Source organism: Danio rerio, chromosome 7 (genome assembly GCF_049306965.1).
Source record: "Danio rerio strain Tuebingen ecotype United States chromosome 7, GRCz12tu, whole genome shotgun sequence".
NCBI lineage: Eukaryota > Metazoa > Chordata > Actinopteri > Cypriniformes > Danionidae > Danio > Danio rerio.
Genome location: NC_133182.1, coordinates 2,933,670 through 2,960,416, shown reverse-complemented (window position 1 = coordinate 2,960,416; position 26,747 = coordinate 2,933,670). Strand labels below are relative to the sequence as shown.

Here is a 26,747-nt window from a genome sequence, read left to right as displayed (position 1 = left end):
AAGTAACATTCTAAATTCAGTAATTTCACTATGAAACTATTCGGTATGTGAATTGTTTTCCCAGATGGATCAACATCTCTTTTGCTTTTTCATCTTGTCACTGCAGTGTGACTGTTGAGATCAGTCTAATGTGGATGTTTCATCACTGATGTTCTCTGGCCACCAGATGATGCTCAAGTGCAGGTGAGATCAATTCTTAATCTTTTTTTTTTTTTTTACACCAGACTCCACTTCATCACTTCATTTTTTTATTAGCATTTCAAAGTACATGGGTTTTCATACAAAATTTTGTTTCTTTTTTGTAACTTCACACATCACACAACTACAACAGTTTTATATGCTCTGTGTTTTCATTAAGATTCAGATCTGTGACAGAAATTAAGCAATGTGTCATTAATAAAACTGGAGAAAATAGCAATACATTTGAATAATACAGAAATTGTGACCCTAATTCTACATTACAGCAAAGATACAACATAACATTCTTCTTTATATTTAAGATAAACAGAATTATTAGAAATATTAGAAAGCCAATGCATTAAAGTAGATAGTAGCAAACATATTGCATTAAAACAATCTCTAAAGCCCAAGCCCATGCATCATGCTTGATTTGTTTCTTTGCTTATTACAGTAAATGAATTTGATTTCTGCATACTCCTCTTTTGCAAAAAAAAAAATAAAAAATCATGATGCATCCGTTGCATCATAGTTATATGTTTTGCTCTCTAAATCTCTGCCCACATCTCTGTCACTACTGACCAGTGTATTTTTTTAGTTCCTCTCTAAATCCTTTGATGTCCTCCAAGACTTTGCAGAGCTCTTTGTGTGTTTTCCTCATCTGTGCAATTGACTTCAGCACACTGGATTTGACCTTTTCTGGATCATCATTTCTCCAGTTCTTTCTCATCTCATGAATCTCTTTGGCATCTTTCACTATGAAGATGACATCAACAACAACTAATATTCCACTCAACACGCCTGACGCTGCAGCTACTGCTCGTCCTATTTTCGAAGCCTGAAGAGCAATCCTGCCCACATTTGCCAGCATAGCCAGACTCATTGCTCCAGTGGCACAATCTGCTGCACCTTTGCCGATCTCCCATGCTGGTTTTGTGTTGTCAGAATGTACGTTTCTTGCAAAAATAGAGAACTTGGAAATTTTTCCGAGCACACCTCTCAGTTTGTTCAGAGTATTGAGGATTGGTTCACTTGAACTTTTATACTTCTGCTCAATTTGTTCAAGATTCTCGCGATATGATTTTTGCTTTACTGAGTCTGTAATGTTGGAGGCAGCACCTGTTATTCCACCTGCAGCTCCAACTCCAACACCTACAGCAGTTACCAACAGAGATGCTCCAAGAGTGAAAGGTGCCAGAATTGCACCAGCCACTGCAGCGACTCCTCCTGCAGTCCCGATCACTGCTCCTGACAGACTGCCTGCTGTGGCTTTATAATGCATATCCTCTAGTGAATCTGTTGTTTCCCCCCACTCTTTAACTAAAGCCTCAAAATTTTTATACTGATCATTATAGGCCTTGACAAAAGCATTGATGGACTTCTTTAAGCTTTGTTCCAGCACTTCTGGAATTTTCTTGTTTCTCTTTACTGTCTCAGTCAGGAATGGTCTTGTGAGGATCTCTGCAGCTGAAGGTCTGTCTTTAGGGTCACAGCTGAGCATTTGGCTGATCAGTTTTCGTAATTCCTTTGAGTATCTTTCTGAGATGTGGGGAATTGTTCCATTTATACTGAGGGCATGGTTAAAGCGACGCTTCTTAATATCAGCCTGTAAAGGAAAATAAAACAAAATTCTCAAGCCAACATATTGTTGTACTATTTAAACTATATTATTCTGGCTGTATATATATATACACAATCTCCTTATGGGGCTTCAATGCTTCAAGCCTTAAACTTTACTGACAAAATTGTCCCATCTGGCCAATCATGAAGCTGATATTCTGTGCCACATCCCTGACCAACATTTTGTTTGACAAGTGTCGAGAGGTAGAGTAACATTGGTGAATAATTTACTTTGTAATAAAGTGAGTTGCAATAATTGAGGTGTGAAGTGATAAAAGCATGTGTCATTCAAAGTGCTTTAATAAAATAAATGATTTAACTTTATAAAGACAACATGGATGAAAGAAGCAGGATTTGACTACAGCATTAATTTGTTTATCAAATTTGAGACTAATTTGGGGGCGATGCTATGTGGAAAAAACTACCATTATGGGGATTTCGTTTAGAAAGCCAATCATCTGAAAGAGTATGTAAATGGGCCAATGGAATGCCAATGAGTTGGCAGCTTCAGCTTGCGCAGCTAATGCTCGTTGCAATCTATTTGGCAATATTAGGACATCGCGTGCAAAGCTTAAGCATCCTATTTTAGCTGAAGAGACTTTCACCCCAACAGCTAAGGGGCAATCTTTAGGGCAAAAGAACATAGCATTTCCGTTCCCCCCGGAAATGGAACTCCAGGGGAACTTTAATGCCATGTTGAAAAATCTTCCACTATAGGGAAATGTATGGAAAACACCATAATGATTGAACCTTACCTTCGCCCCCGATGAGAGGTTTGCCAGACAAAGAGAGCGTGAGCGCACCTGCAACACCAGAGGGGCGGTCTTCCAACATGTTCCCTGGCTCTTACTTATCCCACTTCAACAGAAGTTTTATGGATTTAGATATATTTTTAGGGGAGCTGCAAAGTGTCTACATAATTTCTAGGAACTTGTCCGCCTGTGAGGGGGACTGCACCGTGGCTGTAAGCATATAGGATTGCCTAGTGGGGATCGTGCATAGCAGAATGAGGTTGCACTCTCAGATAGTAGGTCCTCTCACAAAGGGATCTGCTAGGGGAGGGCCGTCACGAGGAGGGAGAACTCTGACATCCAGATCCGGTTGGGCCAGGGAGGCGCAACTAGCAAGACCTGCTCCTTGTCACCCCTGACCTTGCATGCATTTTTGTGCATCCCCCGAGGCCAGCTATGGGCCAGTGCATTCGTGCGAAGAGAGCCCTCGGTCAGAGAAAAAACAGCTAGCAATGAGCTTCCCCGAATAACGCCCATGTCAGCTGAATAGACTCGGGGTGGAGTTTCCATTCCCTTGGACGTAAAGGCTGCCGTGAGAGTGCGTCAGCTGCACAGTTGAGCTCTCCTTAAATGTGAATTCTGCGGAGCAATTTCAGCCACATATGACTCCAGAGGAGCAGTCAGCGGGCGAGCTCTGGCGGCATGAGCGGATACCCCCCATGCAGTTAATATATGCCACCGTCGCCTTGCTGTCCGTTCTGACCAGTGTTTTCGCTCCACCACTGGTAAAAAACGGCGGAGAGCGAGGAACAACAGCTCTAGGCGATTAATATGCCATACCAACAGAGTTCCCTTCCACAGGCCTGCAGCTGCATGCCCGCAACACATGGCCCCCCAGCCCGTGTTGGAAGCATCTGTCGAAAAGACAACATGTCTGGACGCCTGTCCTAGAGACACTCCGGCCGGTAGGAACATGGTCTTATATTTATAGTAACATGTGTAGTAATCCGAGCGGCGTCACAGTGGCTGCAGATGCCATATGCCCCAGGAGCCTCTAAAAGGATTTCAGTGGGACCACTATTTTGCTGTCGAGCTCTCTCAGACAGTTTAGCAACAGCTGAGCGTGCTTTCCGGAGAGGCACGCTGTCATGGTGACCGAGTCCAGCTCCAGCCCGAGAAAAGAGATCCTCTGCATTGGGACAAGTTTGCTGTTTTCTTGGTTGACCTGAAGCCCCAACAGGTGGAAGTGCCGGAGCACTTTGTCTCTGTGCATAATCAATTGTTCCTGAGAGTGGGCTAAATCAGCAAGTCATCAAGATAATTAATCATGCTGATGCCCACAAGCTAAAGGGGTGCTAGGGCACCCTCCACAAGCTTGGTGAAGACCCATGGAGACAGAGAGAGCCCGAAGGGGAGGACTTTGTTCTGCCAATCTCGACCCTCGAACTCAAACCGCAGGAACTGACGGTGGCATGGAAGGAGGGAGACATGGGAGTATGTCTCCATTCTATGTCCCTCATCCTGAAGGGGAACACCTATGCTTTTGCTCATGGAGAAAGACTAGGGGTTAAAATATTGAGGTCAATAACATTCAAACCGAAGAATCACTTGGGGCAAATAAAATTACTTCTGTTTTTTTCTTATTCTGAGCCAAAATAATTTTACTTGACTACAGGCTAGCAAGATCCCAATAGAGCTTGAATCTTTTCATTGAAAAGGGATGTGTAACTGTCGTCAGCATAAATGTGATAAATATATGGGGAAATTACATTATTATAGGTTAAAAGATTTAGTTTTGGTTTCTTTTCACTTGATCTCGCAGTACTATGTCGCTCCTGTTTAACAAATGACTTGAAATGTGAGGACTTGAAATTGATGGACTAATGTCTTATCATTTTGGATTGGGACAGCTTGCGTAACTTTTTAGTTTATGGATATGTAACTTGTGATGTGACAGTTTTGTGATAGTTTGTTATAGTTTTTCAGTTAATCTCTATCATATGTAGCTTATTATTTTAGTGTTTTGCCCAACCATTTATATAGTATCAGTATATATAATTCCATTCCCTATTTAATTTTGTTCATAGCTCAGTCAGTATTGAGTAATGCCATGGCTGGATGTAGGCCTTCAGTTAAGCTGAACACACCCAAATGTTCATCCCATTAGATTTTCAGAATATACACCATCTGACTACTTTATTAGGGACAGGGTACACCTCACTTATTATTATTTGTTTTTTAAACAATCTCAATCATATTTGTAATTAAATTGAAGTTTTAACTCATTGTAGTTAGTGTTTGTAGATCATAAAGCAAATAAAAGTGAATTTACCATTAAGCATAATTGGCAATAATTTATTATAGTGTTAATAAGTCAAAATAATGATGATAAAAATGATAATGATAATAATAATAACAAAGCAACATGGTGGCTCAGTGGTTGGCACTGTGGCCTCAGAGCAAGAAGGTTGCTGGTTTAAGTCCTGGCTGGGCCAGTTGGCATTTCTGTGTGGAGTTTGCATGTTCCCCTGTGTTCATGTGGGTTTCCTCTAGGTGCTCTGGTTTCCCCCACAGTCCAAGTTAAATGGGGAAACAAAATTGGCTCAATTAGTGCATGTATGTGTGGTGTATGTTTTAGTGTAGTGAATGTGAGAGTGTATGGGTGTTTCCCAGTACTAGGTTGCAGCTGGAAGCGCATCCACTGCGTAAAACGTTTGCTGGAATAGTTGGCGGTTGGGTTAATGTTAGGGAATGAATGAATGAATACATGAATGAATAATAAAAACAGAAACACTCACCCAAATGTCCAGCATGCAGAGGTCATGGAGCAGCCATCCCAATGCCCATATGTCACTTAAATCATGCATAAAAATAAATAAATATATTTAACTGATGAAGTGAAACACATTTATACCAACAAATCATGCTTCATTTAAAAAAAAAAAGTTAATCTGGAAAGCATAGTTAGCATCTTAACATAACTTTACTAAGCATTGTTTAAGTGATATGCATTTATCAGTGTATTGTATGTTTTTATATACCTTTTGGAGTTATATTTATTCTCATAACCTTCTGGACTAAAATAGAGATCTGTTCCCACAGCTGATTGTGCGTATGCATCAGCTCTGAAAAGAACAGTGATGTAAAATGAGCACCAACAAAAACTGATATGATTCAGAGGGGACTCCAGCTTATGACTCCTAACATAAACAATCCAGGAAACAAAGAGCTGACGGCAACAGAGAAACAATACTGAGCCATGAATGTGAGCGTGAGTGGTGCTTATATAGTCTGTAATAGTGATGATGAGCTGTGTGTGCGAGTGTACAGATTGCTAAAGCCTGTTTCATACCGCAAGTGTGAGCAGCGCGCATTTTTTCAGCATTCTTGTTAACAGATTAGAGCTTTCATACCGCATGCAGCAGCAGAGCGGGTCTATTTTTCCCGTGATACTCATGCTCAATTAAAATGACAGTGCATTGACAAGGACCAAAAACAAATTCAATGACAGTAAAAAGCAGCTATTTTACCCAATAAATACATCAATAATATCCACTGATTTATATATAGTCAATCAATGAACTTAAACAATGAAACACAGCAACACATATTTATTTGGACCCAAACTACAATGCCTAATTAAAAAAAAACAATAAAAATTATTAATTTTGCTTAAGTTGCACACTAGTTTGATCATGTATAAATAATATTATAAAAATATTGTGTATATTATTATAACTATAGACCTACATCATCCTGACAATCAAAAACAAAATGACATGATGCCACAGACGATTGTCTTCTGACCGAGTGCACCAGACAGGAATGACACTCCTCATAGAGCTTGAGAAGCAGACAGTTGCTTATGATCTGAATAATTTGTAAAATAAAGACTTGCAGGTTAAGGAAACAGCAGAGGAGGAAGTTTCTGCGGGGCTTGGTGCAAATGAAAAAAAAGTGTATTTATAGAGAGATAGGGAACTAGATAGAATAGACAGAGATAGATTAATCAGTGCAGCAGCTGCCGATGAGCTGCACGCTGCAGATGCAACCGGTGTGAAACGCAAACGCTTGCATGCTGCTTCTGCTCTCCATACGCGCTGCACATGTGCTGCTCACGCGCTGCTCACGCTCTGCTTACACTTGCGATGTAAAACAGGCGTAATAGATAAAGCAGGTAATTAAAGTCTAAGTTGGAGCAAAGCATAATTGGTTGTGTAGTCTAGGTGTTTGGCTGGGGGTGTTCATGCCCTCTAGTGAGTCTGGTGAGCACATCACACACACACACACACACACACACACACACACACACACACACACACACACACACACACACACACACACACACACACTATACAGTGGAAAAGAGCCATAAGTGTTTGGTTTGAAATAGTTGACCATTAGAAGGCCCTGAACTGAAGCATATTGATTTTACTAGAAGTAAAGCAGTGTTCTACTCTTATCTCCTTCCTGCCTGAATTGCTGGAATGTAGCATCATTAGGTCATGTTTCTGTTTTTACCTGTCCAACACTTTTGAGCATCCAAAATCACCTATGTTGATGTAGCCTTCTTCAGTCAAGAAAATATTCTACAAATAGCAACAGAAATATCATAAACCATACAGATCAGGTAATGATGTTTTAAGTGTCAATTTTGTAAGTGCATACCTGAGGTTTTAAATCTCTGTGAAGAACATTCTTCTCATGAATGTACTGCAGGGCCAGACAAATCTGAACCAGCCAGTCAAGAATCTACATAAAGATGAGAAACAAAGAGACACATTGTAAATATTAAATTAATGGCACATACAGTAAGACAGACAGACAGACACGTATATAGATAGACATTTTTATTCCTAAACACACACTGTACAAGGGCTTTTCTCCGCCTGATACTGCGCTTCTGCCCTCACCTCCCTCAAAGGTGGGTTGGCCAGTAGGTACCAGGCTATTCCATAGGTGGTGGGCGCCACCACATGGAAGGGTAAGCCGAGACCCCCATTTAAAGGGTCACAAAACACCAAAACATGTTTTGAGCTGTTGATAGTCGTATATGTGTCCCACACTGCTAAAAACACTATTAGGACACATATATCTCACTAAAAAGTGTAAATTGGTTGTTTTTGCGTTATTTTGAGCAAATTCTTACTTCCGGTTTGAAACGAATTTTTGAAGCTGCGTCACGGCCATGAGATCTTAGCGTGTATTCCAGCATGTAGACTGGACGTCTGCACCGAGGTGTACCGTTTTACGTCTCAGAGTGTGCTGCATTAATGCATGAGTAAGGCTTGGTTCAAACCAATCAGCACGCTCTATTGTGCAACTTCATTAATATTCATTACTGTCACAGTGTATACGACAGAGAAGCCACAATGTGTTGGCAAAACAAGCGTGTCTAGGAACATTGTTTCCCCGAGAGCTTTTCTCTTTTGCAAATGGAGATCCGGATTGTCCTGTCTCTACAGATTTGGTAAGTGCTCTGGTAAGTGATCGACCAGTGCTCTTTGTTTGTTGTCGTATCGAACTAACTATTGCACCGAGTGTAAACATGTTAGCACCACAACCAAACTATTACCATCGTGGAGGATTTGCACAGCATTTTGTGTGTGTGTTCTGACTCTGAAACACTCCCCCCTAAAAAGAGCTGGACACACCCACTTTTCTGGCTTTTCCCAAAGTAGAGGTGTGAAAACACCCTGCTGAAACAAGTGGGTTTCATGGCCCTTTAGGCATATGGGTTATCCAACATAGGCTGATTCTGAAAATAGGCTGATTCTGAAAATAGGCTGATTCTGAAAATAGGCTGATTCTGAAAACGTAGCCCTATATACATTTATGTAGATTGCAAATTTTGTACCCAGAAGTATGTATGGCTGCATTTGGGCTTTAAAGCGAACATTAGGGGGTGGGATGATGCTTTTTCTTTGCTTGCCTACATGCTTCCCTTCGTATGGATGGCTTTCCAGCTTACCAATTTGTCCAGTTAGTTCGCCTTGTACATCAGCAGACTTGAGACGCAGAGAGGAGACCAAAGACAGGAATGCCAATCTTGCTGATTTGGTGCACATATATCTTAGGCAGGAATATTCTGTGACACTGTTAGAGATTTTACCCAGGAGTCTTCCGTGGTGAAAGAACAGGCAAGCCCAATGGAGAAAATTGTCTTCCAGTGGGCTCGGAAGACTGCTTCACTGCTAGGCCCAACCACGAGTTATCTTCACAGGATGCTGGTCAGAATGCCCATGCAAAAACACGTCTGCCAATTCTTGAGCCTCCTTCTAGCACATGGCACTTCTATAAAAGTAATCTGTTAAACTGCAGACTGGGAGACACCTTACAAATTTGTGAGCCTTTGATCTCCGGGTGGAGCCAGTTTCCTCCTGGTTGCTAGGTAATGGCAGTTAACCAAGAGGAAACATGCTTGTCAACGTCAAAACATGCTTGCAGTGCCATTCGCCCTAACCCAGAGATGCAAGCACTTATTCTTCTCTGCTTAGCGAGTTTCCCTTCTGGTGAACCATAGAGAGTTCCACAGCGACCCCTAGAACCCGACTCGGTAGAGAAGACAGGTCCTTGGCCCATTACATTGACAGTATGCACATTCAGGCAGCCTTCGTTCTTGGTAACGGTGCCAGCTATGCATGATCCTTGTTCGCGATCCTATATGCGTCACTCAGGTAGACCCATGTCTTCCCTTCCCGCTGCCATCTTTTTATATGTCGCACTCCCCCTAGTTAGGGCTAGCCCATATTCATATTTTCCATTCTATACACCAGGCCCGGATTGGCTAATCGGGAGGACCGGGAGAATTCCCGGTGGGCCGGTCCGTTTTTTGGCCGCGAGAGCCGGTATCCCTAGCTCCAGAATCGGTTGCTCTCAGCAGTCACACTTTTTAAATTTATTTATTTATTTACTTGACCACAGCCTTTTTATTCATTATTTCTCTACTCTTTTTATCTATTTTCTCGCAGCTCAGTGAGCAAGTTGATATAACTTGGTCAACAGACATGTATTAGCTGTTGTGGTTCAGTGGATATCACGTTCGTTTTCGACCCCGTAGGCCTGGGTTCGATCCTCGTCTGAGTAAATTTATTTTTTTTTTTATTGTTAAGACATATACTACTGTTAGGGTTGTTGAACATTTGAAGTTCTTAAGTAGTTGTTTTCTCAAAAAAAGACGTGATAGTGTAATTAGAAACTGAATTGAAAATGACCTTATTTTAATATAGTCAGTCGTGAACTGAGGTGGGCCGGTCTGAGGCTTGAAACTCCAGGGCTGAAAAGGAGTCCCACTCCGGCCCTGCTATACACTTCTTCCAAAATGTCGTACTGACAAGGCATATTAGTTCAATATAATAATGCTACTGTTTTGTTTTTTGCTAATGTGTATGCCCCAATGGGTGGTCATGTTTGACGCAAAGAAATAAAATATGTAAAAAATGCAAAGTTTTTTTTACTTCAGAGATGAATACAATGGCTAAAGAAAAGGGTGTCATCTAAGTGTTCGTAAACAACCCCTCAGGGACTTCAGGTATTGTGTTTAGTCAGCCTGATCTCATGGGAAAATATAACTATTTTATATTTGGTCAGTTTAGTGGCTAATTTGTACAAATGTGTACAAGGTCAGTCCTATGGAAATGTACAATTTTAAAAAACAAGGCTTGGCACTTAACCCAAAACCCAACTCTCATTGGGGGATAAGCAAATCATACTAAATTGTTTGAATGAGACTGTACTAATTAATATGAACTAAATCTAAAAGTTGCGAATTGCGGTGAGATTGTATAGGTTTAGCCTATTAACGGTTTAACTTTTGAAGAAAAAAAAAAAAACATTCTAGTTCATAAACTGTTTTATTATTTGTAAGTAAGTGTTTTAATTGGTAGTTGAAATTATAAAGCATAATAATAATGTCTTGTGCATGAAAAACACAAACTGACTGAGTTTGAATGCTATTTAGATTAAGCATTTATTACTTTCTCTCGTTTATTTTTTAGCACCTCATATATTATTGACTGATTTGCTTGTTCCAACTGACATAATTATTTAATTTATAAGTATCTGTACTAAATGTACACTACCTGACAAATTCTGTCGCTTCTCCAAGTTTTAGGAGCAACAAATAATAACTTTTAGTTCAACATTTGATATCAGAAGTGTCTTATATGAAAGGCAAAGGCCTCTAGACTTTGCTTATTTGAGCACAATAAAATCTGATCATGCCTTAATTATTAATGATGTCATTAGGGCAGTAAGGTCTGACTCTGCTTAGACTAAAGTCTCATTACTGAACAGAAATAATGTGCAGTATAGAATATAAAGTCCTGCTGCAGTGGAGACAGAATGAATATTGTGTCTGACTCCATCATGAGCTTGGAGAACTGCATCCATACATCTCTGACATGACTCACATCACTGATTAATAAAGTCATCTGGAATGAAGAAGAAAGCCTTCCTGCAGGACTCCCAGAGTTCATCAAGAGTCTTTGGGCTCTATTTAGACGGTCCATGCGCAGAGCGCAAAACGCAGGGCGCAAACGCTTTCAGGGCGTGTCAGAACGCATTTTTGCTAATTTACGGACGGGAAAATCCGCTTTGCGCTGTGGCGCATGGTCTAAAAGGGTTGAGTTTATTTTCTTAATGAGTTATAGGTGTGTTTTGAGAATAAACCAATTACAGTCTCATCTCCCATTCCCTTTAAGAGCCAGCTGCGTCACGCCATAAGCACATTCGCTATTTACATGAAGTAAAGTAAGTCTAAGTGGAAAAAATGAGCATTTCACAAGCAAACAGTTAACAGTGTTATAACAGAAAACTGTTAAACAGAGTAAGAATGAGAGATAATGGATCTACTTTCACTTTCGCTCTTGGATAGGGAAACCTTTACACACAGACATCAATTAGTCTATAAATAATTAATTGTGTTTGTTAAGCGCAAATATTCGTCTCAAAACTATTTCTAAATTAAGTCCTAATTTCCAGCAAACGAATAAATGAACAATAATAACAAAGTGTGCTCAAAAACCTGAGTTATATCCTACAACACATGCTGTGCCCCATATGATCTGAAACCTGACAGGTGGACAAATCTAAGCTTGTTTTCAATAAAACAAATATAAATATGGATATAATAAATAATACTGCTAATAATAATAACATTATACAAAAGCAAATTGTTATGAATGAACTGAAAAAGCCTCCCGAGATGAAGAAGACATAAAAGCAGTGATTTTTCATATTTATGTAGGCTAGAAAATAATATGTTTTGTAATATTTTAATCCTTTATATTTATATCCTATATCTATTCTTATTATATCCTATATAGATCCTTAATATTTACATTTTTTCATACGTAAAGATGTTTGCCTATTGCTCTCTTGTGCGTATCAAGCTGTGCGTAAGCGAGTTTAGACCGGGTTAGTTTTGGTCTAATGAAAAATCTATTATAGTTTCTCAAAATAGCAACGTGCCAGCAGTGCGCCTCAGAACGCCTTCCTTTTTAGACCAGAACGCCTATGTGTGCACAAATGAGCGCTAATGCATTTGCTATTTAAACAGCATAGCGCAACGCCTCAAAATGACTCTTGCACCAAGCTGAAACTAGCAAACAAGTATTGCACCGCGCCTTGCGCCACATTGCGCCACATTCAACGCCTCCTCCTTCATCTTATCCCAGTCATGCTCAATAATGTTAAAACTGGTGACTGGGCTGGCCAATCTTGCAGTAGCCTGACCTTCTTTGCTTTCAGGAGCTTTGATGTGGTGCATGTGCAGCACAAATGTCTTGATACCTCAGGCTGTTGATGTCGATCATCCACTCTGCAGATCTCTCACACCCCCGCCCCCCATACTGAATGAGCCCCAAACCATGATTTCTCTTTCACCAATTTTTCATCAAGATTTCTATGAGAATATTGGGCCCATGCGGCTTCCAGTAGGTCTTCTGCAGTATTTGTGATGATTTGGATGCAGTTCAAATGATCAACTATGTCAAATTATTATTTGTTTCTCTTAAAACTGGAATCGACAGGTAGTGTACAACACATTTGCCATCTTAAGACACTGACCTGTTCTTCTTCAAAAAATGATTTCACTTTTTGTATGTTCATCCTGTTGCCAAGATCTCCTCCTGCACAATACTCCATCACAATATAAAAGAATCCAGCCTTGTCTGAAGAAAAAAAAACAATCAATTAAAAAATATGTAATATATTTGTAAGTATAAAGTCTTCCTTCACAATATGTATCTACTGTATCATTTTAAGTGTTCAGAAATTCAGTTTTCTAAATCCTAAAAGTAAAGGATTATAACCAATAACCTCTGGACATTTAAGCAAGCGTACCTTCAAATGACTCCACATAAGTAACTATATATCCATGCTTTAGGGTCTTCAAGATCTCAACTTCCTTTTGGACTTTTTCAAGATTCGTCGCCTATAAAAAGCATTTTTAACCAAAGCTCAAATTTAAGATTCCAGCATTTGAAAAATAATAGTGGTGATTATATTATCAACAGTACTTACATCTCTACAGTTAATCTCTTTGATTATACAGAGATCTTCATCCTTGTTCTTCACCAGAAACACCTTTCCTGATAAACCTGGTTTACATTCTTTTATCACCTTGTATCCATGTTTTTTCAACAATGATGCTAAAAAGTGACAGTGTACACAAAGAATAAACAACAGCTGCTAATGGAGCAGTGATCAGTATGAATATACAAATCAGCAAGTGACAGTGGAGAGTATGGCAGAATCAGGCATTTAGTCATTTACCAAAGCAAGAGAGAGAAAAGCAAGACACGGGTTGCTTCTGGCAGTTAATGATAATTATTGTTCTTGAACCTCATATACCACAAATCATATACCACAAAACAATCTGTGAAAATATCTTATTCTTCCTTAGTAGACTGTTAAAAAAAACAGTTTTTGTACCAGATTGTTAAATTATAAAATGTACAGTGCTCAGCATAAATAAGTACACCCTCGTTTTTACCAATTTATTAATTAATATACTCAATAATTGTTGATAAATGTATATACGAAAAATATATATGAAAAATATTTAATGTAAATGAAAAAATAAATGAAAAACAATGCTTAAATCAGATATTCTGCTTTGAATATGTGTATTGTGTGCTGAAACGCTGTCTTTGTTTTGGTTCTTTTAACCCGCCCAATGCCAGTTTAGCCAATTATATTTCAGCACCCCGGGTTGCCAGATGGTGGAAAACAGTGTATTTCATTTATTCAGTCAGGAAGCCTCTGAAAGCATACGTCCGTGACCAAAATGCAACCTCCGGTGGACAGTAACAGACTCCAAAATGAGACAGATTTAGAGTTCCACATGAGGTTATTAATTAGCAAATAATATAAATATAAACATTAGGTGAGCAGGTTACATTGTAACCCTGTGTCCTAACAATAAGATACGTTTGCAGATTCGCTGTGAGTTTGCACCAGACGAAACGCGACAGAAATACAGCCATTCAGAAGCACAGAATAGTGCACTCACTCACAAAAGGGTAAGGTTTATAATTTATTTAATACATATCAGGGGCGGACTGGCCATCTGGCAGACCGGGCGGTTTCCCGCTAGGCCGACGTACATTTTGGGCCGGGCTGATCATCGTCTTATGATCTGATCGGCCCATGAAAGGCTTAGCAGCCTATCGTTTTTTTTCTGCCTTATTAATTGACGCTGCTGTGATCTGTGACTCTCTGAAAGTAGATGCTTTTTTCCCAGACAGACAGACCGGGCCGGCCCATGCGACACTCTGCAGCCCATTGGCTCTTTTCTGTATTGACATTGGGCTGGCCCAATCACAAACTCCTATTTTGGACTGGGAGAGTCAGAGAGAAGAAATGGAAGGAAGGCGCAGAGAAAAATCGCGGGAAATACACCGGCGTTTCATTTAGCGGTTCTGAAAAGTTCTCTGTTTATTCTAGTACACGGCTAAAAACGCAAATCACGTGACCACACACTCTCTGCCAAGAGCTGCAGCCAGTAGTTCAGCGGGTGAGCATAAACCCCAGGTCAGAGTATAGTGCATGTCAGACAGTTCATCTGCTGGATCTCATCTCACCATAGTTGTTAAACTTGATAATGGATTCCTCTTGTTGTCTCTATCTAACAACTCTTATGTCTTTTAAATCACTTGTTCTCAGGTAACTCTGAGTGCAAAGATAAGCTAATATATTAATGTAACACACTTATTCTGCACATTGACTGATTGCTTACCGTTATCGTACGTTATACTGTTATAATGGCCATTATTGATTATTAAACTGATATTCTACAAAAGAGACAGGGTAAAGTTTTTTCTTTTTAATGACAATGAAAGGAAGCAGTAATATTTAAGCCCTGTTTTGTTATAAATATTCAGAGTGAAGATGACGCTCATATAAATATGCAGCTACACGACGCTGTTTGGTGTCTGTTAATCATAATATGAAATTAAACAAATTTGACTTATATTATGTTTTCATTGTTTAGATGCAAGCAGGATGAGGTGAAAGAGGTTAAAATGTAACACTGTTCCCTTTGAAGATTTAGCCATGCATCAGCAGGCAGTTTTTGTTATGTTTATTATTGAATATAGGCTGAGTGAAAAGTGTATTGAATAAGCTAAATTGGCTGTAGTGTATGAGTGTGTGTGTATGGGTGATTTCCAATATTGGGTTGTGGCTGGAAGGGCATCTGCTGCATAAAACATGCTGAAATAGTAGGCAGTTCATTCCGCTGTGGTAACCCCTGATAAATAAGGGACTAATGCGAAGAAAAATAAATGAATGAATAGTGTATTTTTTAGAACTCATCAAACATCTTTATGGACAGTATACAGAAATTAAATTGAGATAAAAGTTTGTATTTATTTATTTATTTCATGTATATGGCTTTTGTGTTTTATAGAATATGAGTTGATAAAAATATTGGACATGCATAGATAGATAGCATTTTGATTGAATGTAGTGGGCCACTCTGGCCCAAAATGCCAGGGCCGATTTTTTTGCCCCAGTCCAGCCCTGATACATATTAAACTTCTTTAACATGATTAAATGTAGATGCTGAATCACTGATATGTCTTGGTTTGCACAGAGTCACAGATTTAAAGTTCATTTTTAGATGGTTTCTTTTATTTTCCAGATCTGAGCAACTATCTGCTGCAAACTCACATTATGAGCATTAAACACCGAATAAAGCACATGAGCTGTACATGAGCTGATTCAGTTTTCTCTTGTTCAGTTGTGAGAAATTGTGTTGGTTAGGACAAAAATTCCTTTTAACATGGAGAACATACCTTCTATCAGGTGCAGTTGTTTTTAGTTAGAACACAGTTTAAATCAGCCTTTATAGGCTCGATTGTCAGACTCGCTTCTGTTGGTGTTGTTAATCTGGCAACCTGAGCTTGAGTGTGTTTTAAACCAGGAGTGCAATATCTAGTTCAACCACTGGGTGTCAAACTTACATACTGCACCTTTATTTAAAAGCAGTTATTGTACATTTTGGACTTTGATCTTCAGCCTTTTTATAAGTTTGGTACTGACTAATCTATATTGACTAATATATACTAATGTATATTTCTTGCAACATTTCTTATTATATTTTTTTTTCTTCTGGACAGAGTCTTATTTTAGGTTGGCTAGGATGAAAGCAATTTTCAAATATTTAAAGTTATATTATTATTCCACTTAATTTTTTTTCAATTGACTACAGAACGAATCACAGTTGTCCAATGACTTGCCTAATTAACCTATTTAAGCCTTTGAAAGTCACTTTAAGCGGAATACTATTGTCTTATATTTAACTTTTCATTCATTCATTTTCATTTCGGCTTAGTACCTTTATTGATCTGGGGTCGCCACAGCGGAATGAACCGCCAACTTATTCAGCACATGTTTTACATAGCAGATACCCTTCTAGCTGCAACCTATCACTGGGGAACACCCATACAATCTCATTCACACTCATACACTATGGACAATTTTAGCCTACCCAATTCACCTGTGCCGCATGTCTTTGGATTGTCGGGCAAACCGGAGCACCTGGAGGAAACCCACGCAAACACACGGAGAACATGCAAACTCCACACAGAAATGCCAACTGACCCAACCGAGGCTCCAACCAGCGACCTTCTTGCTGTGAGGCGACAGCACTACCCCTGTACCACCGCGTCGCCCACTATTTAACTATCTTGTCAATATTATGTACTGCTATCATGGCTAAGATAAAATAAATCAGTTATAAACAGTAACACTAATAATCATTTATTAAGCATTAGCTAATAGTAAATTCATTATCTGTTAAGCATTAACTCTACATTAATAAGCGTTAGTAAGCAGTTTATAACTACAGCTACAAATGCTGTAATCTTGACTTAAAACCACATATATAATGTGCAAAATAATTATATTTTTATACTTTGATAATGATTAATTTGTCATTACTAAGTTAAGTATTGTATTAGTTGCTTGGTTAAATAGTTGGTTGTTTTTAATTCTTAATAATCAGGCATATAATAATAGTTAATTTGTATATTATTAATGCTTTATTAACTCAACTTCATCCAGTTTTTTGAGCTAATCTTACGTGAGGACTGTTTAAGCTTTATATATCCCTTATAAATGACAATTAAAGGCTCAGATATATGCTAAACAGGAGAAGAGAACATAAGCAATATTATCCATTTCGGTAACACTTTATAATAACTACACACTATAAACTATTTATTAAGCATTAGCAAATAGTGAATTCATTATCTGTTAAGCATTAACTCTCCATTAATAAGCATTAGTAAGCAGTTCATAACTGCAGCTACAAATCCTGTTTTTTTTACTTATAAGCACCTATATAATGTGCTTAATAATTGTACTTTCATACTTAGTTAATGATTTATTTTTCATTACTAAATTAAGTATCACATTATTTACAAACCATTTGTTTTTAGGATCATTCAGAATGAGTTAGTAAATGATTAATAAACTATTGAAATCAACATTTATATGTCTTATTATTCAGGTATATAGTAATAGTTAATTATGATGTTAATAAATGCTTTATAAACTCGACTTCATGCAGTTCTGTGACCTAATCTAAAGTGAGAACTATCCATGCTTTATAAATGTCTTATAAACAACAAATAAAGGCTCAGAATCAAATTAACTATAATCTTTGCAATCTTATCTAAAAAGTGAAATTACTGTGAAGTTTAAACATTGCTGAATAACAGGAGTCAAAATACAACATCAAGTTGGATAAAAATAAAAAACAACAACAATATAGTCATTTAACAATATAATAAGACGCAATGTTTAAACTCTACAGTGATTTTATTTTAAATCAGGTTGCGAAGATTTATTTTTCATTTGAAGTACAGTTTCATTTGTGTATCTTTGAATGAAGAGGAATGAATAATATCATTCTTCCTGTTTAGAATTTAACTGAGACTTTATTTGACATTTATAAAGGATTTCTAAAGCATAAACAGTTCTCACTTTAAATTAGGTCACAAAACTGCATGAAGTTGAGTTAATAAAACATTTATTAATATACAAGATAACTATTAATATATGTCTAAATAATAAGACATATAAATGTTGATTTTAATAGTTTATTAATCATTTACTAACTCATTCTGAATGATCCTAAAAACCCTCAACTACTCTTAAATACAAATTATTTGTAAATAATGCGATACTTATATACGTATATAATTTAATAATGACAAATCAATCAATAACTAAATATGAAAGTACAATCATTAAGCACATTTTAAATGTGCTTATAAGTCAAGAATAGAGCATTTGTAGCTTCAGTTATAAACTGCTCATTAACGCTTATTAATGTAGAGTTAATGCTTAACAGATAATGAATTCTCTATTTGCTAATGCTTAATGCATGATTTATAGTGTGTAGTTATTATAGTGTTACCGTTTGAAGATACACAAATGAAACTGTATCAAATAAAAAATAACTATTTCACCTGATCTAAAATAACATTACTGTACAGTTTAAACATCACATCTTATTATATTGTTAAATATTATAGTGGTGTTGTTTTATCCAAATTTATGTTGTATTTTGACAACTGTATGTCGTATTCAAACAGCAATGTTTAAACTTTATAGTAATTTTACTTTTTAGATAAGATTGCAAAGATTATTGTTCATTTGATACGGAGCCTTTAGTTGTCATTTATAAGGGATTTATAAAGCATGAATAATCCTCACTTTAGATTAGGTCACAAAACTGCATGAAGTTGAGTTAATAAAGCATTTATTAACATACAGAGTAACTATTTATATATGCCTGACTAATAAGATATATTAACGTAATTTCAATAATCTATTAATCATTTACAAAAATGGTTTGTAAATAATGCGATACTTCTTTTAGTAATGAAAAATCAACCAATCACATCTTATGAAAGTACAATTATTAAGCACATTATATAGATGCTTATGAGTCAAGAATACAGCATTTGTTATTGCAGTTATAAACTGCTTACTAACGCTTATTAATGTAGAGTTAATGCTTAACAGATAATGAATTCACTATTTGCTAAAGCTTATTAAATGATTCATAGTGTGTAGTTATTATAAAGTGTTACTATAAAAACTAATGTTTAAAAATGTGTTGTAAAAAATCTGCTAAACTGTGTTGCTTGAAATTATGATTATTATATTAATGAGCCTATTAGTGTTTAATTTAACTGACCTGGGTGTCATATTGCCTCCCTTCCAGAATATACTGTGGAATACTCACTTTACTAACTTTAAAATGTATTGTTATGACATGTTAGTAAGCTTGTGCTTCATCCCGCTCCATTTTTGACCATGTTGAAATGTATTTTTTGTTAATGATATTTTATTTATATGTATATAGATATTTTTGTTCGAAAATAAATAAAATAAAAAAATGTGTGTGTGTGTGTTTGTGTTATGTTATTGTAAGCAGACACAATCATGATACACTGAAGAATTGTTTTTTCTCACCCCTAAACATGTAGCAAATACTGTAATATAAAAACTATAAATTCAATGAAAAATTATGTACACTAATGTTTTTCAAATTCATCCTGAAATGTATTTACCGATTGAAGGTAGAAGTCCTTGTCTGTTAGCCATCTGAAGAAAAAAAGGTACAGTTCACCCAAAGATGAAAGTCATTTACTGATTCATTTACAGCATCCATACTCATGTACACAAGTGTCTGAATTTCATTTGTCTGTCTAGGCCACAGGTGTCAAACTCTGCACAGTTTAGTTCCAACCCTAAAGAACTAACCTAATCAAACTAATTAAGTCCTTCAGGCTTCTTTGAAACCTGCAGGTAAGTGTGTTGGAGATGGGTTGGAACTAAGCTGTGCAGAGCGGCGACCCTCCAGGAGTGCAGGAGTTTGACACCTGTGGTTTAGGCAAATATGGTCAGCAACTATACTCTCATACTTGATTTATATTCAAGAAACTATCATGCCTGCACCAAGTGGAATGAAATTGACCAAGCAAATATAATTCAAGTTCAAATTATGACAAAAAAATAAAAAATAAAAATACATAACTACAATACAGCAAGTAAAAGAAAAACAAGTGGTCTTAACTTACAGTATTTTTAAGAGGCTTTCTGCTTGTCTGAAGTCTTCCTCAGTTGGTGGTCCTGTATCAGGCACTGAACTTCCTGTATATATACTCGTTTAGGTCTTGGTTAATAATTCATAGAATCAAACTCCTTGTCAGGTTCCTGAACTTTGTATAAGGAAACAGACTATAGAATACTCATCGAATGCTGCATTTGCACAATTGTGCCACCAGTTACAAGTCATGCATGTAATTATCAATTTACACATTCAACATGACTTTATATAAATGTAGTGTTGTCCCAATTGGAACAGTGGTGTTTTCTTCTACTAATTAAAAATTCTGATAATTTTCCAGATGCAGTTAGATGGCTGCCAAATTAGTGAAATAAAGTAATCAAACTATCAAATAGTAGCTGCCATGAGTATAACCGCATTCACCATCGGGAGGCAGTATAATCACTCTTGGAGGAGAATTTTGCTTTCACAATTCATTCATTCATTTTTTTTCAGCTTAGTCCCTTTATAAATCGGGGGTCGCCACAGCAAAATGAACCGCCAATTTATCCAGCACATGTTTTACACAGCGGATGCCCTTCCAGCTGCAACTCATCTCTAGGAAACTTCCACACACATTCCTTCACACTCATACACTACGGACAATTTAGCCTACCCAATTCACCTGTACCGCATGTCTTTGGATTGTGGGGGAAACCGGAGCACCCGGAGGAAACCCACGCAAACACAGGGAGAACATGCAAACTCCACACAGAAACGCCAACTGACCCAGCTGAGGCTCTAACCAGCAACAACACTACCTACTGCGCCACTGCATCACCCACTTATTGACATATATATTCATTCATTTTCCTTCAGCTTAGTCCTTTATTTATCAGGGGTCACCACAGCAGAATGAACCACCAACTATTCGGGCAAAAGTTTTACACAGCAGATGCCCTTCCAACTGCAACTCAGCACTAAGAATTTTGTTCTTTCAATTTGCTTATAGCACATGTGTTTGGACTCGCGCCAACATGGGGAGAACATGCAAACTCCACACAGAAATGCCCACCGACCCAGCTAAGGCTTTAGTCAGTGACCTTCTTTCTGTAAGTTGACAGTGCTACTCAATGAGCCACTGTGCTGCTCTGTCATATATATGATTAGGTAAATTGTATTTAGAACATAAAGTCCTTAAAGGGGTGGTACAGAATGTAATTTTAAAGGGTCACGAAACACCAAAACACATGTGTTGAGCTGTTGACAGTGGTATATGTGTGTCCCACACTGCTAAAAACACTGTTAGGACACCTATATCTCACTTAAAAGTGTAAATTGGTTGTTTTTGCGTTATTTCAAGCAAATTTGTACTTCCGGTTTGAAACGAATTTTTGAAGCTGCGTCACGGTCATGACATAATAGCGTGTATTCCAGCGTGCAGACTGGACGTCTGTGCCAGAGTGTGTCTTATAACGTCTTACAGTGTGTTGCATTAATGCATGAGTAAGACTTGGTTCAAACCAATCAGCGCGCTCTATTGTGCAACTTCATTAATATTCATTAGTGTCACCGTGTTTACGCCACAGAGACGCCACGTTGTGTTGGCAAAACAAGCGTGAAGTGTTGCTTTTATAGTTTGCTGCAGTTAAGTTTCGTTGTCTTTTTCTCTCTGTGAGAGCTCAGAGTCACGTGTGGATTAACAGTGTACGCGACGCTCGACAACAATAACTTACGTGTCTAAGGAGGATTATTGTTTACCTGAGAGCTGTTCTCATCTGCAAACGCTGAGATCCGGATTCGCTTGTAACGTTAGTCTCCTCTTCATAAAGACGCGGCTCTAGTTGCTGGTGATTGTCTTGTCTCTACAGATTTGGTAAGTGAGCGACCAGTGCTCTTTGTTTATTCAGTTTGTTCGTATCGAATTAAGTTAACTATTGCACTGAGTGCAAACATGTTAGCACTGCATTTTGTGACCAGAATAACACACGCGGCTTTCTGATGCTACCTGCCGTGTGCATCTAAGTTTCCGGGAAATGCTGAGTTGTTTTTCTCTCATTCGCCGTGCGGTATTAAACATTGCATGAAAAATACACGCTTGGAGCAGCTCCTCGAATCAAATATCACGTTTGTCGTGAGGGGCATGAATGAATTCCCTGAATGAAAGAGCCAAACTGCAGTTAAAGTCCACCATTTAATAATTTGGCAAATAATTTGACTACAGATGTCCATGTAGGTTAAACACCATCATTTTCTCATGTGTGTGTATTTTGACTGAAACTCGCGCGTGCCCAAATAAACACTCCCACACCATCCCACTTTAGTTCCTCCGACACTCCCCCTAAACAGAGCTGGACACGCCCACTTTTCTGACTTTTTCCAAAGTAGAGGTGTGAAAACACCCTGCTGAAACGAGGGGGTTTCATGGCCCTTTAAGGCTTGGTTGTGTCAATAAGATGCAAAGCAATGTGTGCTCATGTTAGACTTGAAGGAAATCACATTATCTTTTCATTCATCTCACTTTGATTATACAAAGCTACTCAGCTAACATGAAAACGACTGTCATATTTTGCGATTGGAAATAGCAAATCTATGTTTTATTATTACATGACCAACAATATTAGTTTAAACGGGATTTCGCTAGTTACACAAGCAAGGTAGCAAAACCATATAGCTGATAGCTGAGGCAGTGACTTAGAAACACATAAAACATCAACAAGACCTTAAAATGAAACATAAGTTTATTAAGCTACAAACACAGAGAAAACTATTCTACGTAAAGCATACTGAAACACACACAATACAATTTTGGGAAGAGTGAATGACAGAATGAACAACTAAGAGTCCCAAAGTTCTTAGCAATGACATCTGGAAAAAAAAAAAAAAAACACCAAGCAAAGACTCTAAAGTTTAAACTTAATGCACACCAGCTTCACCAAGGAATGGAAAGATGGTTTGAGTTTACTTGGTTTTGATGAGCAGTCTCACTCATCCCCTGGTTGAAGGAACCTTTGGTAAAGCCGATGATGTAGTTGTGGCGCGTTGACGTGGTTAGGAAGCCTTTATTGCAGAGAGGGGATTTCCTTTGTCTTGTGATGCGTGGAGCTCATTGCCCTGGTCAAGGAGAATTTGGGGTCAGCAACGCGAGATGTTCTAGGGATCCTCTTGATACTCACTCCTGTGCAGATCTATAAAACTTAGGAAGTCAAAGTTCACGGAAAGCAGTTATCTGAGCAAAACAGGATCAGACTGAGTTTTTGTGAGTTGCAGCTTGAGCTCCTGTGAACCTGGTCATGTTGCTTTGCAACTGTAGTGATGTTATGGTGGACAGATGCAGGCAGAGGGTGATTTTTCCAGAAAGCGATGTCAGGCAGGTTGTAAAAACGGGAAGCAAGTAAAGCAAAGTTAGTGCGTAGACACCCTTTGTAAAGCCAAAGCCACAAAACTTGACATTTCCAGAGTTTTATCGGGAGCGGAACTTGATCTGGCCCAAACTGTAAATGTCCAATGGCCATAGCTGCTGAGCGACGCCACACCTCTCTTTTCCCTGGGTAGCTACACCCACGATTAGAGTGATTCGTGATCATGATCATTTTTTTTTCATTAAAGTTGACATTAACCTTATAACTAACTATTATTTGTAGGTACAGTATTTCCATTCAAACCAGCGCCCTCTGAAGTATTTCAGGTCTAGTCTGACACCAAACATTGCAGACTTTATCAAATACAGTTAGTTTCACATGTTACACACACCACACTATTTCAAATTATCTGCAAAACTACAACAAATACATTTGCTTGCATACATAGCAAAGCATGCAGAAATATTAGCAAAAATACACTAAATACTAAAAACCATTTTAAACTTAATGTCTAAATTTGCAAGGCCCCTGGTGAGAACATAAATGTTTCTCTCTTTTATGGTTGTTAAATGTTGTTGCCATGATCTTGTGATCGGCAGAGGCCCAGATCTTGTGTGGTTACTGTTTGCTATTAACTGGTGTGACAGCACGTTCTTTGTTTTATTAGGGTGAGAAGAATGTGTATTTGAATTTCGCTCTGAACGATAATTAATTAAGAACATGACGAGGCGCATGACGCTTCAGAAATTATGCTTGTTAACTCCACTAGAGTACAGATAACATATAGCAACATGTAAATAAGTTACCTGTAACAAGAAAAGTATGCTTATCTGACTAATTTAGCTGTAATTTTAGAAATATTAGTTAGCTCAACTTGATTTTGTTGCATTTGTTTTAAGCAATGTCACAGTATTTCTTATATTTATAGGATGGAAGTTAACCCAACCTAATACATACAATTTAGCCACTTGCACCACGTCTTATAAGTTAGATTTAGGCATTAACTTTTTGTTGAATAATATTTAACTATAAGTGGGCATCTCGTTACTGCCCTGCGTTCATCTATTTGTTAATTTTTTACTCCTTTTTGTTAGCAACACCCATCTTCCAATGAAAAAATCAGTTCCCAAATAATCTGTGTTTCCCTGAATATTATGTATTATCTCTATGTGCAATTTTCTGTGCTGTGATGAGGTGAGATTGAAAATTGTCCAGGTATCTATTTGTGCTGAAGTTATTTGCCAACATTTTCAATGATCTTTTAAAATGTAATATTTGTCTGTAGAAGTTTATTAAAGAGTTTATTAAAGTTTATTAAAGAGACTTTAATACAGTTAAGTTAATGAGATGATTAAACCTGATTAAACTATAAACTAGTAGATCTCAAGATCTGATTAAAGATCTCAGCAGAGAAGGATTTACTTTCCCCAATCAGGACCACCCTGTATAAAAGCACGCCGTTTTCACTCACACATTGTCTGGTCTCGAATGCAGAAAGGACTCTTTCTCCCAGACTCTCTCCTATGCTCCAGCGATTACTCCTCTTTTGCTCCAGCGTGTACTTGTCCTATACTTCAACAAACACGGATCTAATGCTCCATCGATTACTCATCTCGTGCTCCAGTAGTTGCTTGTCTTATGCTCCAGTGATCTCGATCTCCTTCGTCTCCTCCTTGTATTCCTTTATGTGTCGTGTGCCCGGATTTCCGGATTATACCAGCTCCTGGAAATCCACTATCATTATTGCCGTGCTCCATCATTCCGGTAATTCAAAGACTATCATTGACTTCTACTGCCCAATCAATTTATACAACATCTGCAATAAACCCGTCTGTTTGATATCAACAACCTGAGTCTTGTCTATTGTTCATATGGGGATTGGAAATTGAATGATTAATGGTTTTGTTAAATCACAGATTAGACCACAGATAAAAAATTTAAGATTTTAATTATCATTAAAATAGTGTTTGGTTATTGATGCTTCTCTAGAGAAACATAAAGGTGTTATATTATTTATTTTATTGTACTGGAAATATGCTTTATCAATAAAGAGTCTTTATAGGTACTGTAGATATTTTAAGAGCGGAAACAATTTCAATTACAAAGTCATGCAGACTTAAAGAAAAAAAAGGCCTAAAGAAAAAACAAAGACACTACAATTTGTAATACAAACACTTTCGTTAAATGGGTCATAAAATGCATTTTTTCAGACACACACACACACACACACACACACACACACACACACACACACATGTCTGTCTGTGTTTCCTGAGCTAACGAGCATTAGTTCCTACAGTATTAAGCACATATTTTGCATGATCATTTTCTACATCTCTAAACCCAACTAATACCTTAATAACTATTAATAAGCAGCAAATTAGCAGTTTATTGAGGTGAAAGTCATAGTTAATTATTTATTAATAGCGATAAATGTGCCTTAAAATAAAATGTGACAAAAATTTCTACTCTGCCCTTTGATTTAAACACAGTCTATGCTTCAGACAGTTGTGACATTTACATTTACAAGATGTTTATCCAAACATGCCGTTAACACAACTTGGAGCAGTGGGCTCTCTGGGGAGCAGTGGGGGTTTGGTGCCTTGCTCAAAAAGTCACCTCAGGCATTGTATTGAGGCTGGAAGAGAGAGTGCTGGTCATTCACTTACTACAACTTCAATTCTTGCCACTGCTGAAACTCAAACCCACGACCTTTGGATCACAAGTCCAAATCAAGGCCATGATTGCCCCATATAACTGGCTAACATCTTTATTACTTGTGGCACTGTCTCAAACCCTTTAAACAACTTTATTGCTTATGGCACTGTGTCTGAAAACAATTAGGAGTTGTTTTTTTATTACAACAGATACTGTATCAAGATTTAAATGATAGTGAAAGTGTTGTTGATAACTACTAATTGGGGTGATATAAACACACCCAGTCCGTTTTTTCAACTTAACAACATAAAAACGATTGACCATTTGGAGCGGTTTTCAGATTGACAACAACTTGATGTAGGAGTGCGGTCCCCCGCCCACCAATATTAATTGACAGCCTTGCATCACGATCATATCCTCAGTTTGTTTTCTCACGTCCGCTATTTTCAGCGTGTTAGTCAAAGCGATGTCACTAAAGGAACACCCTTGCTCTGATTTTAGATGTAAGGCTCATTGGGCTCAACACAAGATCAATATTCTCCACATTATAGCTCTAATTGGAATTATTGTTTGTACCTTTTGATAGGTTTGCAAACGTGTACTTTTTATTACATCTACCTTGAACTT

At 37.7% G+C, this 26,747-nt stretch overlaps 1 protein-coding gene across 5 annotated transcripts; it reads right to left on the bottom strand.

Moving 5' to 3' along the window:
• LOC101885707 (serine/threonine-protein kinase Nek4-like) lies at positions 1-25,123 on the bottom strand. Of its 5 annotated transcripts, none has more exons than XM_068222503.2 (10): positions 20,132-22,597; positions 19,622-19,655; positions 13,053-13,180; positions 12,873-12,963; positions 12,597-12,700; positions 7,197-7,280; positions 7,050-7,117; positions 5,570-5,653; positions 5,327-5,381; positions 1-1,783 (listed from the first exon to the last, which is right to left on the bottom strand). In XM_068222503.2, exons 2-10 carry the CDS (start codon positions 19,653-19,655, stop codon positions 752-754), a joined length of 1,680 nt encoding a protein of 559 aa, XP_068078604.1. In that variant the 5' UTR covers positions 20,132-22,597; the 3' UTR covers positions 1-751. The 5 variants fall into 5 exon arrangements, with proteins under 5 accessions (XP_068078604.1, XP_073763968.1, XP_073763967.1 ...); XM_073907867.1 differs by lacking the exons at positions 19,622-19,655; positions 20,132-22,597 and adding exons at positions 14,615-14,702; positions 16,534-16,880; XM_073907866.1 differs by lacking the exons at positions 19,622-19,655; positions 20,132-22,597 and adding an exon at positions 24,934-25,123.
• Between the last annotated feature and the right edge of the window lie 1,624 nt (positions 25,124-26,747).

Coding starts and splice junctions, on each gene's coding strand:
- LOC101885707 (XM_068222503.2), bottom strand. CDS start 19,655: ATGGCTAACAGACAAGGACTTCTACCTTCAATCG. Junction 12,964..13,052: donor AAGAGATTAACTGTAGAGAT/GTAAGTACTGTT, acceptor TGCTTTTTATAG/GCGACGAATCTTGAAAAAGT. Junction 12,701..12,872: donor TTATGTGGAGTCATTTGAAG/GTACGCTTGCTT, acceptor TTTTTTCTTCAG/ACAAGGCTGGATTCTTTTAT.